Raw genomic sequence first — 18,689 nt, 5'->3', positions numbered from 1 at the left:
TGCAAGGGAATTGGAGTATATGAAAATTGTACAGTGCTTTGATGTGACCACACCTGGAAAACAGTGGCGTTTTGGGTCTCCATATTTAAGGACGGCTATATTTGCATTGGCGGCAGGACAGTGAAAGTTCGATAGATTGCTACCTGGATGAAAGAGTTCTTCTATGACAAGAGGCTGAGTAAATTGCATTTATATTCTCTGGAGTTTAGAAGATCTCATTGAAATAAACAAGCTTCTTACGGGTTTTGACAGGATACACACTTGGAGGTTATATACCCTGGCTGGAGAATCTAGAACATGGGGTGCAGTCGCAAAGTAAGGAGTTGATCATTTAGGACTGAGATGAGGACTCCAAGATTGTGAATCTGTAGAATTCTGAATCACAGTGGGTTGTGGATATTCCATCATTAAAAATACTTACGACTGAGAAAAACAGATTTTTGGTGTCTCAGGGAATCCAGGGATATGGGAAGTGGATGGGAAAAGAGAATTGAAGCTGCAAATCAACGATGGAATTGACCGCTGGAGCAGGCTTGACAGACTTTATGGTCTACTCCTGCTTCTGTTACTTATGATGCTTAGAAACAGAGAAACACAAGAGTAAAATAAGGGCCCATGATATTCGAGGCAAGGTACTAACATGGATTGACGATTGACTGTCAGGCAGAAGGCAGAGAGTTGGGATAAAAGGTTTTTTCGGAATGGCAACCGGTGACGAGTGGTGTCCCGCAGGGTTCAGTGTTGGGGCCACAGCTGTTCTCTTTATATATTAACGATCGAGATGACTGGACTGGGGGCATTCTGGCTAAGTTTGCCGATTATACAAAGATAGGTGAAGGGGCAGGTAGTATTGAGGAGGTGGGGAGGCTGAAGAAAGATTTAGACAGTTTAGGAGAGTGGTCCAAGAAATGGCTGATGAAATTCAACGTGGGCAAATGCGAGGTCTTGCACTTTGGAAAAAAGAATAGAGGCATGGACTATTTTCCAAACGGCGACAAAATTCATAACGCTCAAGTGCAAAGGGACTTGGGAGTCCTAGTCCAGGATTCTCTAAAGGTAAACTTGCAGGTTGAGTCCGTAATTAAGAAAGCAAATGCAATGTTGTCATTTATCTCAAGAGGCTTGGGATATAAAAGCAGGGATGTACTTCTGAAGCTTTATAAAGCATTAGTTAGGCCCCATTTAGAATACTGTGAGCAATTTTGGGCCCCACACCTCAGGAAGGACATACTGGCACTGGAGCGGGTCCAGCGGAGATTCACACGGATGATCCCAGGAATGGTAGGCCTAACATACGATGAACGTCTGAGGATCCTGGGATTATATTCATTGGCGTTTAGGAGGTTGAGGGGAGATCTAATAGAAACTTACAAGATAATGAATGGCTTAGATAGGGTGGACGGAGGGAAGTTGTTACCATTAGCAGGGGAGACTAGGACCCGGGGGCACAGTCTTAGAATAAAAGGGAGTCACTTTAGAACAGAGATGAGGAGAAATTTCTTCAGCCAGAGAGTGATGGGTCTGTGGAATTCATTGCCAGAGGGTGGGAGGAGGCCGGGGCGTTGAGTGTCTTTAAGACAGAAGTTGATAAATTCTTGATTTCTCGAGGAATTAAGGGCTATGGAGATAGAGCGGGTAAATGGAGTTGAAATCAGCCATGATTTAATGGTGGAGTGGACTCGATGGGCCGAATGGCCTTACTTCCGCTCCTATGTCTTATGGTCTTATAGGAGCAGGCCATTCGGCTCTTCGAGCCTGCTCCGCCATTCGTCACGATCATGGCTGATCGTCCAACTCAATAGGCTAATCCAGCTTTCTCCCCATAACCCTTGATTCCCATTCGCCACGTGCCATATCTAGCCGCCTTTTGAATGTATTCAATGTCTTAGCCTCAACTACTTCCTGCGGTAATGAATTCCACAGGCTCACCACTCTTTGGGTGAAGAAATGTCTCCTAATCAAACTATTGGCCCTTGACATTCAATGGCATTACCATCACTTAATCCCCCACTATCAACATTCTGAGGGTTCCCATTGACCAGAAACTGAACTGGACAAGCCATATAAATACTATCGCTACCAGAGCAGGTCAGAGACAGGAATCCTGTCGCAAGTAACTGACCTCCTGATTCCCCAAAGCCTATCCACAATCTAAAAGGTTTGAGTCAGGAGTGTGATGGAATGCTCTCCACTTGTCTGGATAAGTGCAGCTCAAACAACACTCAAAAAGCTTTACACCATCCAGGACAAAGCACGATTGATTGGCACCTAGTCCACAAACATTACTTCCCTCCCCCACCGGCGAATAGTGGCAGCAGTATGTACCATCTACAAGATGCACTGCAGAAACTTACCAATGCTCATTAGTCAGCACCTTCCAAACCCATGACTGCTATCATCTAGAAGTACAAGGGCAGCAAACAAATGGGAACACCACCAGGTTCCTCTCCAAGTCAGAAACCATCTGATTTTGAACAATATCAGCATTCCTTCACTGTCACCTGGTCAAAATTCTGAAACTCGCTAACAGCACTGTGGGTGTACCTATACCATATGGACTGCAATGGTTCAAGAAGGCACCTCACCAGCACCTTCTCAAGGGCAATTAGGGATAGGAAATAAATGCTGGCCTAGCCTGTGATGCCCACATTCTGTACATTAATTTTACAAAGTACTGCACGTAGAAATCTGTTTCTACCGTACTTGTGGTACATGCAAAAGACTCAACAATGCAATTAATTGCAAACATAAATCCATGATATTAAATTATGCCAGGGCAAAGTCAATGAATATCCTTTATTTAAAGAAACACAAGAATTTGTGATACTCTAAATTAGTTGAAATTGAGTTATTTAATCCAGATTATGAAGATTCAAGAGTTCAGAGAAAAACACTCCACAATTGGTATTAACGCAATGGAAAGGTTTGTGGCCAACGAACAAACAAATAGATAATCAAGTAGCCAAGAGCCAGAGGAAAGTAGCCAAGACATGAGAAAACAGATGGAAGGGAGGGAGGAACAGGGAGTGAGGGAGGCGGGGGGAGAAGAGTGGGGCAGGGAAGGAAGGACAATGGGAGGAGAATAATAGAGGGCTGCCAGAGGGGAGGAAAGAGGAGGGAACACAAACTGGACGGAGAGCGCGGGAAACGAAAACGACCACAACAAACACAGCAGGGCAACAGAGTAAGAAGGTACAGGAGGAAGAAACGACAGACGGCCGAGGCAGAGGCAAACGCACAAAAACAAAAAGAAAACCACTGGGAGAAGCAAGTAACACCAGGGGCACCACCCTGATGCCCCTCCCACCCAGCTTTGCTTTGCCTGTTCTGTATGTATTTTTAAATAAAAATCAGAAAGGGGGGGTGGGGGAAAAGAGAGAATCCCCCCCACCCCCAATAGCATGTGTAATGAAAATTTTCTCTTTGTTGCTTCTCTGTATATACACGTCCCGTTTTTATTTTACACCCCTTGGTTTTTTAGTTAGGTAGTGTTTTTGTTATTTCTTTTTGATTTCTTTGTGTGTACATCTGCAAATATACCATGTACAAAACCCAGTAAAAATATTCTTTAAAAAATTAATGCAATGGAACTCAGCAGCTCCCTCTAAATTATTGTTAATTCTGCAGGAATTCATCAGCTTAACATATGTACGTATTCAAAATTTTTTACTCATGACAGCCCATGATTGGCACGAAGCAAGATCAAGTTTTAAAAATAGCATGCGGTAACTAAATTTTCTTGCATGGTCCTTTTCAGGCTGCTGCGTGGATGCACACCTGTGCAGATTGGCAGGAATATAGTTTGCTACACTATTGTTCTATACACTTTAAATACAGTGCATAAACTATGGTACAATGCAAACCAATACCACTGATATACAACTTATTTAATTTGTGCATTTAACAAAGTAACACATGCCAAGAAGCATGTCACAGGAGGGAATAGCAGGACTGATGACCAAAATCCTGAGAGACAATGAGATTTAGGGTCAGAATTCCAGAGCTTAGCACCAAGGCACCCGAAAGCATGGCCGTCAATGTTCTCTATTATTCATTCATGTGGGCATCAGTGGCAAGGTTGGAATTTCTGCTGATCCCTAGTTGCCCTTAAAGAGATGTGAATCGAGCACCAGAGAACCACAGAAGTCATAGAATTTACAGTGCAGAAGGAGGCCATTCGGCCCATCGAGTCTGCACCGGCCCTTACAAAGAACACCCTACTGAAGCCCACGTATCTACCCTATCCCCGTAACCCCCACTTAACATTTTTCGGACACTAAGGGCAATTTAGCATGGCCAATCCACCTAACCCGCACATCTTTGGACTGTGGGAGGAAACCCACGCAGACACGGGGAGAACGTGCAGACTCCGCACAGACAGTGACCCAGCCGGGAATCGAACCTGGGACCCTGGAGCTCCGAAGCAACTGTGCTAACCACTATGCTACCGTATGAACTAGAAGTATGAACTAACATGGAGCCCAGGGAGAGAAAATGAGTTGTCTCCTTTCTATATTTTCCATCCTCCACACTTATTTGTCCACAATTCTGCTGCGCCAATTTCTTTACCAAGCTTTTATTCATCCCTTTATTCTCTTTCTTCCTGACCTGGCAACCATCTATTTGTGCAGCACCTTGGATCCAACCATGGGTAAACAAAGCAGTATTGCAATCAAGAATAATGAAATAAAAATGAGGTTGATTGACTTGAACATCTCTTTCTGTAGCCAGGGAAAAGGGTTCTCCCAAAGGGCAACTCCCCTTTTTTAACCCCTCCCCTCAAAATGTGCGTGGGATAGGCAAAAAATTATACTTTTTCGCTTAATCTTCCTAGATCAGGCTACTCTTACAAAATTAAGTATTCCAAGTAAAAACAAATATTTGTCTCAATGCTTTTTTTTGCCAGTTTGCATTACCAATAGCATTCAACAAGCTTTCCCATCATGGATGAGAATGCTTTCAGTTATTAACTTTAGGGGAAAAAGAGAGAAAATGCCAAACACAATAACACATTCTCCAGTAGTTTAATAGTGCTAAATGCTCAATACAAGTTCGGTTAGGATAATTTAGCATTCATCTTTTCTGTCTTTTTTAATATAAACTCTTTACAGACAAGATTATTTGGACGAAGCTTCATTTGAACATGCATGAAAAAGTTTGCTCACTCTTGTCGTTGGTCTATTTCCATTCATAATGATCCCTACTAGACATACAAAACAAGTTAAATTAGGTACAAATCACTAATGTTATTTATTTATTTTTAGATCTTAAAAGTACAGAAGAATTACATGTTTATTAACCATAACATCCATATGATTTATATAATGCACAATTCTTGATGATACATTATTAAAATCTTCAATTTAAAAATGCCAAATGGAGCATTAACACAGAACAGCAAGCCTCTGAAAAGCAGCATTAAAAGATTTGGGAAACTGTAGAGCTTCTAATCAAAACTGCCTTACAAACTATGAGAGATAACCTAAATTAAGAATTTCAAAATTGAACATGACCTCCCATCCCCCCAGCAACCTCCCCATTCTTATAGCTTTCAATAGGATGCAGCAAAGTGCATATTCATCTCGAGGTGATATTATTTCGGCTAAAAACATTGTTTTTTGTTTTATACAATGATTCAGTGCAATAGGCCCAATAAATGTTTTGCGGTATGCAATGCTTTAAAAAAAAAAAAAATCACTAGCTATACCATTTGGTTTCAGATTAGTTGGACTTTGTTTAATTCAGCAATCATGGTCAAACAAGAATGCAACACTCTAGTCAAAGTCACGGTTAGTGAGAACAAGAGGGGCCGCCAATGTCCAGACGTACAACAGAAGGCAGACCCAACTTGAAGTGATTTTCACCCACACAGCTGGCCATTTGCTCGTTATTGTCTTGTAATCAGCATCAGGGCTGTAGAGGGAAAACAAATAATTAAAAATAAAAAGTTGATAATGAGGTTTACAATCATTCCCAAACTGAACAAAAAGGATGTCATCACAAGAACATTTCCATTTTGCATATTCACAAGATTTCAGATAACAATAGTTTGGGATTGTAGCACAGACTATCTGCATTTAAGCCAAATTTGCTGATGATAGAAAGATAAGTGGTAAAGCAAGTTGGGAATAAGATACAAAAAGTGTCTGCAATTGGATATCAATAGGTTAACTGAGTAGGTAAAAAAAATTGGCAGCTGGAGTATAATACGGGAAAATGTGCAGAATAAAAAAGCACAACATTATTTAAATGGAGAGACTGAAGAATGTTGCAGTAGAGGGAGCTGGGTGTCCTTATTCATGAATGACAAAAAGTTAGCATACACGTACGCCAAGTAATTAGGAAGGCAAATGGAATGTTAGCCTTTATTACAAGGAGGAGGAAGTCTTCCTACAAATGTACAGAGCATTGGTGAAACCGCACCTGGAGTAGAATTTTAAAAGAGTGAGGGGTGATCTTATTGAAAGGAATAAGATTCTGAGGGGGCTTGACAGGGTCAATGTTTCCTCCCACAGGAGGAATCTAGAACTAGGGGTCACAGGTTAAAACTAAGGGGTCACCCATTTCAGACAGAGATGGAGGAGGAATTTCTTCTCTCCGAGGGTCGTCAGTTTGGAGTTTGTCAGTTTGGAATTCTCTTCTCCAAAGAGCAATGGAGACTGGATCATTGAATACATTCAAGGCCGAGTTAGACATATTTTTGTTTGACAAGGGAATCAAGGATTATGGGGAGGCAGAAAACAAGTAATAAAATGGAGTTTAAGGTCACTACCACTGGCTGCATCTCCAAGTCCTGCTGATGTCTACGGTATTTTGTGTGGCTCACCTGTCCCACCTGGGAACCCACTGTGGCGGGGGTGGCTGTCAACTTCAGTGGGACCGGAAGATCCCACTGGCAGGAAGGGCTGGAAAATCATGCCCAATGTGTCTTGATCATAACGATGGCACAGAATCTCCTACCTAGTACACCAATATGAGATTATCTGTTTTCCTATTGTGGTCTCCAAGCGTTAATTTGTAGAATAGATAGAAGCACAGAAGGTGGCCATTCATTCATTGTGACTATGCTGATCCCTTGATCAAGTTATTCAGTAAGTCTGACACCCCATCGCTTTCCCCAAACGCTTTCCTGTAAAACTTTAACTTTTTAAATATTTTCCTTTTTCCCCAATTAAGGGGCAATTTTAGCATGGCCAATCCATCTCCCCTGCACATTTTTGGGTTGTGGGGGTGAGACCCACTCAGGCATGGGGAGAATCTGCAAATTCCACACGGACAGTGACCCGGGGCCGGGATTGAACCCGTGTCCACGGGGCCGTGAGGCAGCAGTGCTCACCACTGCATTACCCTGCCACTCCTTTCAAGTATTCTCTTATGTAGATAATTAATTTATAGTTAGAAATGAGGAGATGTAACAGCAGCCAGCTCCAGGAAACAGACCAGCAGTGAAGAATGGAGCAGAATTAAATGTTACCTTGAATCAGAATGTATGGGGACTCAGGTGGCTGAGCACAAGTGACACTAAATGTCCACTTGACTTACGAGAAGTAGCGGGCTTTGCTTTGTTAGTTATTTTATGGCTGCAATTGTGGAGTTATTCTATTCTCAAATTATAAACCCCAAATACCGGTGTTATTTCAGTGGAGGCTTGTCCACCATCACATTTCAAATTACATTGAGTGCAGACATTCTCGACAAAACCAACTAAGACAGAGGAAGTATTGCTTGCATTCTGTGAGAATTTATATAAAAAGTAAAGGAAGCACATGTGCTAAAATTATTGGCAACCTTGTACTGCATTCCCACCAAAAACTGAGAGAATAAAGATTTATTTTCAGTTTATAAAATTACAGTGCATTTAATAATGAGGAATAATTCACCCTTGGAAAATAAGTCTTGGCTGTAAAATAATTATTTACCTGTACCAGTTTGTAAGAGTCATCATAATGTACAGTGAAGCCAGAAAAAGCATGAAATGGAAGAATGAATAGCTATACTGAACAGCATCCTGCTCATTGTCATGGACTCTTCGTACTCCATCTCCCTGTTCAATACCAGCAGCATCTCCAGCCAAGGAGTCATCCAACATGACAGTTTCACTGCCAGAGAGTGTCAGCTTATTCACCTGACTGTTGTTCGAGGAACGAATGCTGCAAACAGAAAATTACAGTATTCAGTACAACAGCATCAGGCATACCTAAAAATGAAGGGCCAAACCAGCGAAGTTACAACACAGGACTACATCCTTGCCAAACACTGGAAGTAGCTTGCGACAGTAGCCTAGAAATCTTACAATCAACAGATTAGATCAAAGCTCTGCAGGCTTGCCATATCCAGGCATCAATAACCAAGCAGGAGGCTCTACAAACATCCCCATCCTCAATGACGAGGAAGCCCAACATGTCAATGTAATCCAGAGACCCAGAGTCATGCTCTGAGGACATAGGTTAGAATATCTCACCATGGCAGATGGTTAAATTTGAATTCAATTTAAAAAGAAATCTGGAATTAAAAGTCTAAAGATGACCATTGTCAATTTAAAAAACCATCTAGTTCTCTAATAGTCTTTAGATGAGTAAAACTGTTGTCTTTACCTGGTCTGGCCTTTATCTGGTCTGGTCTACATGTGACCCCGGATCCACGATCTATAGCAAAGTGGATGACTCTTAAATGCCCTCAGGGTTGGGCATAAATGCTGGCCCAACCAGCGACGCCCACATACCATGAACAAATTTAAAAAAACACTTGCACCTACCCAACAATGGACAGTTTCCTAGGTATACCCTGTCCACAAAAGGCAGGACAACCCCAATCTGGCTAAATACTGCCTCATCTGTCTACACTCCATTATCAGTGATAGAAGGTGTTGCAACAGTGCTATCAAGCAACACTTATAAAGCAATAATCTGCTGACTGATGCTCAATTTGGGATCCACCGGTCAGCTCCAAACTTAGTTATAGCTTAAGACCAGACATTAACAAAAGAGGTGAATTCCAAAGGTGACATCAAGGCAGCATTTGACAAATGTGGCATCAAGGAGCCTCAGCAAAAATGAAATCAATGGAAATCAGGGGGAGAATTCCACTGATTGGAATCATACCGAGTATACAAAGGAAGATGATTGTGCTTGTTGGAAGCCAATCGTGTCAGTCCTAGGACATTGCTGCAGGAGTTCCTCAGCCCAGCTTCAGCTGTTTCACCAATGACTTTCGCTCCATCATATTATCAGATACTGAAGTGGTCCATGCCCAGATGCAGCAATACCTGAACAACATTTGATGTTCACATTTGTGTATTACACCTCAGTAATACATTCCGCAAAAGCAAATATTTAATTATAATATTTAAATGAGGCTTTTTTCCTGATATTCCGCCAGTGATTTGAATCATCTTCAACGAGAGAATCTAACCATTTTCCCTTGACGTTCAATAGCATTACCATCGCTGAATTCCACATGAACATCCTAGATGACCATACCATTGACCAGAAACTGAATTCAATCAGCCACATAGAAACTGTGGCTACACGAGCATATCAGAAGCTACAAAATCTGTGGCAAATAACTTACTTCCCCACACCACCTACAAGGACATGTCAAGAGTGATGGAATACTTGCCTGGATGAGCGATAATCCAGTAACACTCAAGAGGCTCAACACCATTCAGGACAAAATAGTCCACTTGGTCGGCACCCCATCCCCCACTTTAAACATTCACTCCCTCTTCCAACGGATGCACAATGGCAACAGTGAGCACCATTTACAAGATGCAGGAACTCACCAAAGCTCCTTTGACGTCACCTTCCAAGCTCGTGACTTCTACCACCCAGAAGGACAAGGGCAGCAGACGTGTGAGAACACCACCACATGAAATTTCCCATCCAAGCCAGACACTTCCGGACTTGGAAATATTTTACAATTCCAATTACAATATTTTACAATGGGCAGCATGGTAGCACACGTGGATAGCACTGTGGCTTCACAGCACCAGGGTCCCAGGTTTGATTCCCCTGTCTATGCGGAGTCTGCGCATTCTCCCACTGTCTGCGTGGGTTTCCTCCGGGTGCACTGGTTTCCTCCCACAGTCCAAAGACGTGCAGGTTAGGTGGATTGGCCATGATATATTGCCCTTAGTGACCAAAAAGGTTAGGAGGGGTTATGGGGATAGGGTGGAAGCGAGGGCTTAATTGGGTTGGTGCAGACTCGATGGGCCAATGGCTTCCTTCTGCACTGTATGTTCTATGATCTATGTATGTCCTTCACTGTTGCTGGGTCAAAAGCCTGGGACTCTCTAACAGCCCTGTGGCTATACCTAGAGCAGGTGCACAGCAATGGTTCAAGATGACATTCATTACCACCTGAAGAGTAATGACCAATAAATGCTGGCCTTGCCAGCAACACTCACATCCCAATGAAAACGTTTAAAAATTACTTACTGCAGCGGGAATGCACACATTAAGGACGCATTTGACTAGGTCTGAATCAAGACACCGTCTCGAAAAATGAAAATCCCCCAGAGTCAGAGTCATACCTTACTCAAAATGAGGATGGTTGTAGTTGTCAGAGGTTAATGATTGCAGCGTGCTGGAAATTTTTGCAGGAATTTCTCAGTCCAACAATCTTCAGCTGTTTCATCAATGGCCTACTCAAGGTCAGGAGTAGGTAATGATCCAGTGTTCATCTCCAATCACAGCCATTCCAAAAATGAAGCATTCCATGGCAGTGTACAACAGGACCTGGGTAGCATCCATATGAGCTGACATGTTCTAAGCAACATTCTTATAACTTAAGGATGAGACCCCCATCGCCATCAAGAAAAAAACCCAACTAGCTCTGCTTGACCTTGAACAGAACCATGATATATCATCAATATCTGACCTGGAGCTTAAATGGGCCAGCCGCATTAACAAATTTGGAAAATCTGTAATGAATGGTTCATCCCAATCTCCAAAGTTTCCCATGAGCTACAAGGCTCAAGTCAAAGGTGGATGGAATAGTCACAATTTGCATGGGTAGATACAGTTGGAACAACTTAAGAAACTGAAACACCATCCAGGAAAATGCTCCAGTACCAGACTCGATACTCAACCCTCCATATCCAGAGTACATGCCACAGCTACAGATTTTATTTATCACAACAAGGGGAAGTTTTAACCATTCCACAACGGGGTGGAGCGGGTCAGGGTGGTGGGGAGCCTTAATCAACAAATTCAGGGAACATGCTACCAGCATGCATGTTTCAGTTTTGATCAAGTTGAGTTTTGGACACCTCTGTAATCCAATCCGCAAAAGCAAGTCCTTAATTATAATATTTAAATGTGGCTCTTTTCCTGATATTCTGCCAGTAATTTGAATGCAACAGCCCTGTACAGATTCTCTATGGCTCACGAAACCCAACACCCAAGAAATATACCCATGAATGTTATTCACACACAATTCCAGAAGGCAATCAATTAGTTTCCATTTAAGAGATTAACAAAAGTGAGAACATACAGAATTAGAGTTGGCCTTTGACTTGAGTTGGGATGTAGGGCAGAAGAGAGTGAGGATGAAGAGTATGTTCTCTGATCGGTCATATGCGACAAATAGTGTCCTCTAGGGATTTGTTTTGATGATTGAACCACCTCTCCTACTAATTCCCCTGCCAGCCACCTCTACCCTCCTGATCAATCATCTCTAGGAACTTACCAAAGGTCTGCTTGTAGGTGAAGCCGATATTTAAGGGCTCTTCTCAAGTTGGCTGCCCACAAGCTACAAGACTCAAGTCAAAGGAGGGGTGACTATACCCATAGAATTCCTAAAGTGCAGGAGGCCGCCATTTGGCCCATTGAGTCTGCACCGACCGTCAAAGAGCACACTAGCTAGACCCATTCCCCGTCCTATCCTGCAACCCCACCTAACCTGCATATCTTTGGACACCAAGGGAAAATTTAACATGGCTAATCCACCTAACCTGCACATCTTTGGAACGTGGGAGGAAACCAGACAACCCGGAGGAAACCCGCGCAGTCACGGAAGAAAGTGCAAACTCAAAATGAACCCTGGTCCCTGGTGCTGTGAGGCAGCAGTGCTAACCACTGTGCCGCCCCATTAGGTGTCTCCAGCTCGCCAGTTCAATGAGGCCATTAAGCATGCCTCATTCAAACATGGGGGTCAATCTTTGTGCTCGTTTTTGGGAGCAAATGCAATTTTGCCATAATATTTCTAACAATATATCGTTCAGACTCACCTATTTCATGATTAATATTGATACATTTACAATTTCACAATTTCTTTTAATGTGACATTACCCTTCCTTCATGTGTTGACACAGCTGGTCTCCCTACAACCAAAGGTTTTAAGTTAAATGCGCTTCTATAAGAATAGGGAAATCAGGTTGCTTCAGGTCATGGATCAGATGCATTAGCCATCCAACCCAGTTCCAGCAAACACACCCACTACAATTCCAGTAAACAGCTGAACGAAAAATATATTTACATTGAAAAACTGTCAGATATAACAATTTTTAATGATAATGTGGCTTAAACATCCCCCCTCAGATCATACCTTGAATATAGTAGACACAGAATGAAGAGGGCGAGTCCAACAATACTCTGTGCATCCCACCACTGCATTGAGATTTGAGGCGATGGTGTTACATTTACTAAAGATTCACTCTGATTGGCTGGACTCAATGTAGGTGCAGCCAACTGCTTAATAAGGTTCAAAAGACTAGGATTGCATTGCCGGTCTGAAAATAAAACACAGGAACTTAGCTTAAATATTGCTCCGTCTTGACCTACAATTACACTAATTTACATGAGCAATTAAGTGAGCAATGTTTTTTTTAGCTGATTAATGAAACAAAGTGCAGAAGCTGAATAGCAAGGAGCGCCATTGATTAAGATGCTACAAAATATTTCTATAGGAATAATGGGCCAAATTTCAACCCATTGGCATCCATTCACTTGAGTAAAATCAGGCCCAATATATTTGGTAGGTTATCCACATGAAAAATTCATTTCAAACTGGAGTTGGGAACCCGACACCCAGATAACTTCCAGATTCCGAACTTCACAGCAATTGCATGCTCACTCAATGGTGTCTGCAAATGTAAATGCCCTAATTGGGCTGGAGGCAAGCTCAGTGTCCAAATAGTGTCCAAGCACGGTCATCAGGGCAGGGCAGTAAAGACGTGCCTGCAGAGTGCAAGCTGCAAAGGCAAATAGCAACCATGTTTAGGCCTGCCTTGCAGACGAGAGGAGGTACGCTGCACCTCGGAGGGTTGTAGCTTCACTGAACACAAAAGTGGTCAAATTGCCAAATGCAAGTTGAGGTGCAAGATCCCCCCAGCTCCAGGGCGGCACGTGGCACAGTGGTTAGCCCTGGGACTAGGGAGCTGAAAACCCGAGTTTGAATCCCGGCCCTGGGTCACTGTCCATGTGGAGTTTGCACATTCTCCCAGTGTCTGCGTGGGTTTCATCCCCCCCACCCAAAGATGTGCAGGTTAGGTGGATTGGCCACGGCAAATTATCCCTTAATTGGAAAAAAATAATAATTGGGTATTCGGCTCCCCCAGCTCCCAAGATACTTGAAATTTTAAAACTTAACTTCTGCCCACTTTGCACCCAATAGCCATGCCTTATATGCACCAAATTGTTCGGGTATGGCGATTTCAGCTTTGAAGATTGCATTCTCATCTTCAATGGCAAGTTAACAATGAGCTGAATGGACTGTTGGAAGCAAGTGGGTTCCCTGTTCCTCCTCAATTGGCCCTTCATTACCCTGCCCTTGGAATTTGCATCAGTTTCCGGAGACAGCAGGATCCAGTGAGACCCTCCAGTAATGCAATTTTCATATTGCATTTATCGTTTGAAAGCACCCCATAGCACTTTATCCTTAGCCAAATCATTTTGTAAAGCATGTGGGGGCTTACCGGGTTCATTAGACATTGCAGACCATGTGAGATACATAGTATACAATGTGATGACTGACGACTGAAGAAGACCAGACCGAGGTTGTGCTTCCTATAAAAGTTAAAACAATATAGTTTAGAAAAATATTTTAACAGTGCACAAAGATTTTGAACCCCAACATAATAAAACATTTTGAGTAAAAATGTTTCTGGAATTCAAGTAAATCCTATAGTGGAAGAAATTAGTCAGTGGACTGGGGAAAATCAGCAACACATCAATTCACGTGGCAGCATGAAGATTATTTTCAGTATATAGAGCAAGCTACAATTTCGGAGTCATTCTATTATTTGACTGGAAACTGGCAATGAAAGGTTTACCACTAGCAAAGAAGCAGAGAAACACCATGAACATTTAAGATGGAGGAAATAAAAATCCAAGTTGCTTTGTCTTTCCATGCACTGAAACTAGAAATTCTTCTTTTTCCAAGTTGCTTTCTTCTCCTTCCCGCTTTAGTCTATCAGCAAGTGTAATTTTCGAGGTGCAATAGATTGGCAACTCCAATAACAGACTGTATACTACAGAAGTCAAAAATGTACTCATTCTTGAAGGGAAGTCAAATAAAAATAAAAGGGAATATATAAATGAATTTGTTAAATAGGGTCACTGGGTTAAGGCTCCCAAATATGATCTTTACTAGCCTTCCTTCAATCTTTTCAAATACAGAGAGTCATTTAAATGGTTGTGTTCCTTAAAATTGCAAATAAATGAAATGACTAAGTGAATCATGGGTTCATCAGGAGAGCAAAATCAGGCATGGTGGTAGGTTGGAGAGCAACATCAGGTGAAGGCGGTGTGTGGGGGTAATAGGCCAGAGAGTAATGCCGGGGGAGTGTACGCAGGCCAGACAGCAACATCGGCGGGGATGGAGGCAGGTCAAAGAGACAATGCTGGGACAAGGTGGCAGCAGGGGTGGGATAGAACTGAGGGCAAGAGCACAAGTGCTGTGGGAGAGGCTTTGTGCACAGGCAGAAGATGGAGTCTATGGCAAATGACTTTTATGTGAAACTAGCTGAGTCACTTAGACATACCGACACTTCCTTATTACTGACATTAAAGTGAAATGTTAAATGAGTCAAAGTTAAGTAAAGACTTGCTATAATCCAATGTAGATTTTGAAACTTCACTAAAAGGAGTTCATACCAAAGATTTTGACATATTGCCCAATCTAAAATTTATTTTTCTCTAACGTTTGATTCAGCTTACACGAAGTTAACATCAAAAGGTGTTTTCTTCAACATAAGATAGCAGTTTGAAAATTCATTTACACTCAGGATATTTTGAGATATTAATTAGAATGGAAAGATTGTTATTCAGAATATCAAATATTTTAGACGGTTATGACCAGAATGTCCTTTAGCTAGGCATAATGAAATGGTTGAAGTTGTGCCTCACACAATGAGTGTTTTACAATCATCTTTCAAAAGAGATAGAATTCACGTGTAACATTAGAATACTTCCAGGTATATGAAGCAAGGGTTCTGCTATCATCACAGAGTCATTCTATCAATTTTTAAAAAAATGTTTTTATCAAGGCATTTATATATATATATATATAATATATACACATATACATATATTTACACGCACACATCAAACACAACCAAAACCAAAAAGAGACGAGGAAATCTCATAACTAATAAATAACAAACACCCTCGCGCCCCTCCCTCCCTGCTGTTACTTTACACCCACCCACCCACTCTGCCTCCATTTTTAACCCCCCCCCCCCCCCAACTTAACTTTCCTGGAATAAATCAGCAAACGGTTTCCATCTTCAGGCAAACTACTCCACAGACCCTCTCAAGGCGAACTTGATTTTTTGGAAAACCTAAGGAATTCCGCGAGGTCACTCACCCACACCCCCGGGTTTGCCTGCTCCGAGTCCCTCCATCCCAACAATATCCATCTCCGGGCTACCACGGCCAAAATGTCATCCTCTCTCACCCCATGGACTCCCAGGTCTTACGACACTTCAAAAACTGCGACTTCTGGACCACCTTCACCCTCAGCACCTCCGACATCACGTCAGCAAACCCCTGCCAAAATCCCTCCAGCTGGGGGCAGCACTGGTGGCGCAGTGATAGCATTGCAGTCTCACGGCGCCGAGGTCCCAGGTTCGATCCCGGCTCTGGTCACTATCCATGTGGAGTTTGCACATTCTCCCCGAGTTTCGTGGGTTTCGCCCCCACAACCCAAAAGATGTGCAAGGTAAGTGGATTAAACACGCTAAATTGCCCCTTAATTGGAAAAAATGAATTGGGTACTCTAAATTTTTTTTTTTTTTTTAATCCCTCCAGCTTTGGACGGGCTATAGCCATCTGGGATGACCCCCTCCCGATTACAAAATGGACAATTTGCAAAGATTGCAGGGAAAAATGGACAATACTGAGAAAGCAAGCAGGTGCAGGGTTTGTCTGTTGATTGGAGCCGTAGCTCCCAGACAAGACCGATACTGCAAAACCATTACCATACTAATGAGCCATCCCCGGGCACAAAAGGGTAACATTTAAGTAAACAATACCAAGACAGGCACCCGGCGCTAGAGGAGACCAGAACAAAGCAAGCCAACGGCCACCTAGGACACGCCCAGCCATCAGGGCACCCACCCCTCTATTGGAGGAAATTGATAGGAACGATTGGGAAACGGCCTAATTAATTGGGGCCAAGTTCAAGGCCCGCCCAAAAGCGCGCGAAGCCCCTTTTGGGTATAAGAAGAATCCTCCAAGAGAGAATCGCTCTCTTGTGGCTCTAGCTCTCACCAAGGAGAGACCTGCCCAACAGCAACATCAGAACAAGTAAGTCCAAGGTCAACGCACGCTACGAGACAGACGCTCCTGGTTGTTATTCCGTACCAAATCGACCCCAACAGCCTCAGAACCGAACAACGGCCATTGTTCCTCTGACTGAGTGGGCACCCGAAGCTAAGTATAGGCTTCAGCAGTAGTGATAGTTTAGTTTGTAGAGTTTTATGCATGAGTATATTTGACTGTGTGTGTAAATAAATGAGCATTGAGTTTGAACTTACTAACTGGTGTATCGAGTCTTTGGTCAGTATTCGGTTTTGAACCTTGTGGCGGTATCGAGAAATACCTGGCGACTCTAGAGCAAACGTAATTAGAATTAAGGAAGGTGACCATATTGGCCACCATCTTCAGAGCCAAATTAAGAGAAACACAATTAGCAACAGGGCCCAAAACTTGTGGACATAGTTCGCGCCCTGCCCACACCTATCTTCCACCCCCTCAAAAAACCTCCTCATTCTGGCCATCATCATATACGCCCTGTGAACTACTTTAAATTAAATGAGGCTAAGGCTAGCACACAAAGAGGATGTATTCACCCTTCTCAGAGCCTCCAGCACCCTCCACAGCTCTTCCTCCCACTTCTGCTTAACTTCTCCCATAGGGGCACTCTCCCATTCCATTAATACTTTGTAAATCTCGGACACCCTGGTCTCACCAACCCTGGCTTTCGACAGCACTTTGTCCTGCAACCCCAGGGCCGGGAGGTCAGGAAAGGACAGCACCTGTTTTCTCACATAGTCCCGAACCTGTAAGTACCGGAACCCATTCCCGCTGGGCAGCTCATACTCTTCCACCAACCCCTCCCAAGTTCAAAAAGCTGCCCCCACAAACAGGTCTCCAAACCGCTCAATCCCTGCCCAACGCCACCCCCAGAATCCCGCGTCCAGCACCCCCGGAACAAACCGTCGATTCCCACAAATCGGAGCCCAAACCAAGGCTCCCCCGAGCCTCAGGTGATGCCGCCACCGTCTCCACACCCTCAGGGCCACCAGTACCGGACCTGTGGACTACATGGCAGGCCAGAACTGCAGAGGCGCTGTCAAGAGTGCTCTCAAGCTAGAGCCCTTACAAGAGGCTGCCTCCATAACGACCCTTCCCCTGCTACCCACATCCTTATCATCGCTAGATTTGATGCCCAGTAATAGTTCAATACGTTTGGCACGGTCAGCCCACCTCGCCCCCGCTCCAACAGCACTTTCTTCATCCAAGGGGCTTTCCCCACCCACACAAAGCTCGCGATCAACGCACTGATCTTACAAAGAAGGCCTTTGCAATAAAAATCGGAAGATTCTGTAACACGAATAAAAACCTTGGGAGTACCGTCATCTTCACGGACTACACCCGCCCCGCCAATAACGGAAGCACGTCCCACCTCTTAAAATCCCCCTTTGTTTGCTCCACACACAGGCCAAATTCAATTATGTAATTGCTCCCATCCCCGAACCACCTGGGCGCCCAGATACCTGAAACTCGCCCCCACTACTTTAAACAGCAGCTCACCCAAACTCCTCTCCTGCCCACTCAGCTGGATCGGAAATGATGCCTTCTCCCTGCACTCAGACACTGTCCCTCTGGCCTCCGCAACTGCCCTACCCACGGACCCCAGTCCTAACTCCATCGGAAGCTTCTGCCTTTCCTTCAACAACCGAATACCTCCTGTCCACCCGCAGAATCTCGGCCACCAAACTTTTGCTATCTCTGCTCGCTCCTCCTTTTCCCCATATTTAACTTATACCCAGGGCACCACCCGAATTCCACCACATTGTCCACGATACCTCCAATACTTCCAATCCATGATACCTCCAATACTTCCAATGTGTCCGATATGTAGAGCAACAAATTGTCCGCATATAGCGAGACCCTATGCTCCACCGGCAACACCGCCCCCCACACTATCCCCTGCCAACCCCTTGTTGCTGTAAGCGCAACAAG

At 43.6% G+C, this 18,689-nt stretch overlaps 1 protein-coding gene across 1 annotated transcript in view; it reads right to left on the bottom strand.

The window, feature by feature from the left end:
• Window positions 1–5,008: 5,008 nt before the first annotated feature.
• Window positions 5,009–18,689, bottom strand: part of LOC140428391 (serine incorporator 1-like) — a 60,403-nt gene continuing 46,722 nt past the window's right edge. The window contains exons 7-10 of the mRNA XM_072514798.1: window positions 13,916–14,006; window positions 12,547–12,730; window positions 7,920–8,150; window positions 5,009–5,913 (exon numbers count right to left, since the gene is read on the bottom strand). Coding sequence (XP_072370899.1) covers window positions 5,775–5,913; window positions 7,920–8,150; window positions 12,547–12,730; window positions 13,916–14,006 — 645 coding nt within the window. The 3' untranslated portion in view covers window positions 5,009–5,774. The remainder of the gene's footprint in view (window positions 5,914–7,919; window positions 8,151–12,546; window positions 12,731–13,915; window positions 14,007–18,689) is intronic.

This window comes from Scyliorhinus torazame, chromosome 8 (assembly GCF_047496885.1).
Source record: "Scyliorhinus torazame isolate Kashiwa2021f chromosome 8, sScyTor2.1, whole genome shotgun sequence".
Lineage (NCBI taxonomy): Eukaryota > Metazoa > Chordata > Chondrichthyes > Carcharhiniformes > Scyliorhinidae > Scyliorhinus > Scyliorhinus torazame.
This window is presented reverse-complemented; position numbering and strand designations above follow the sequence as displayed.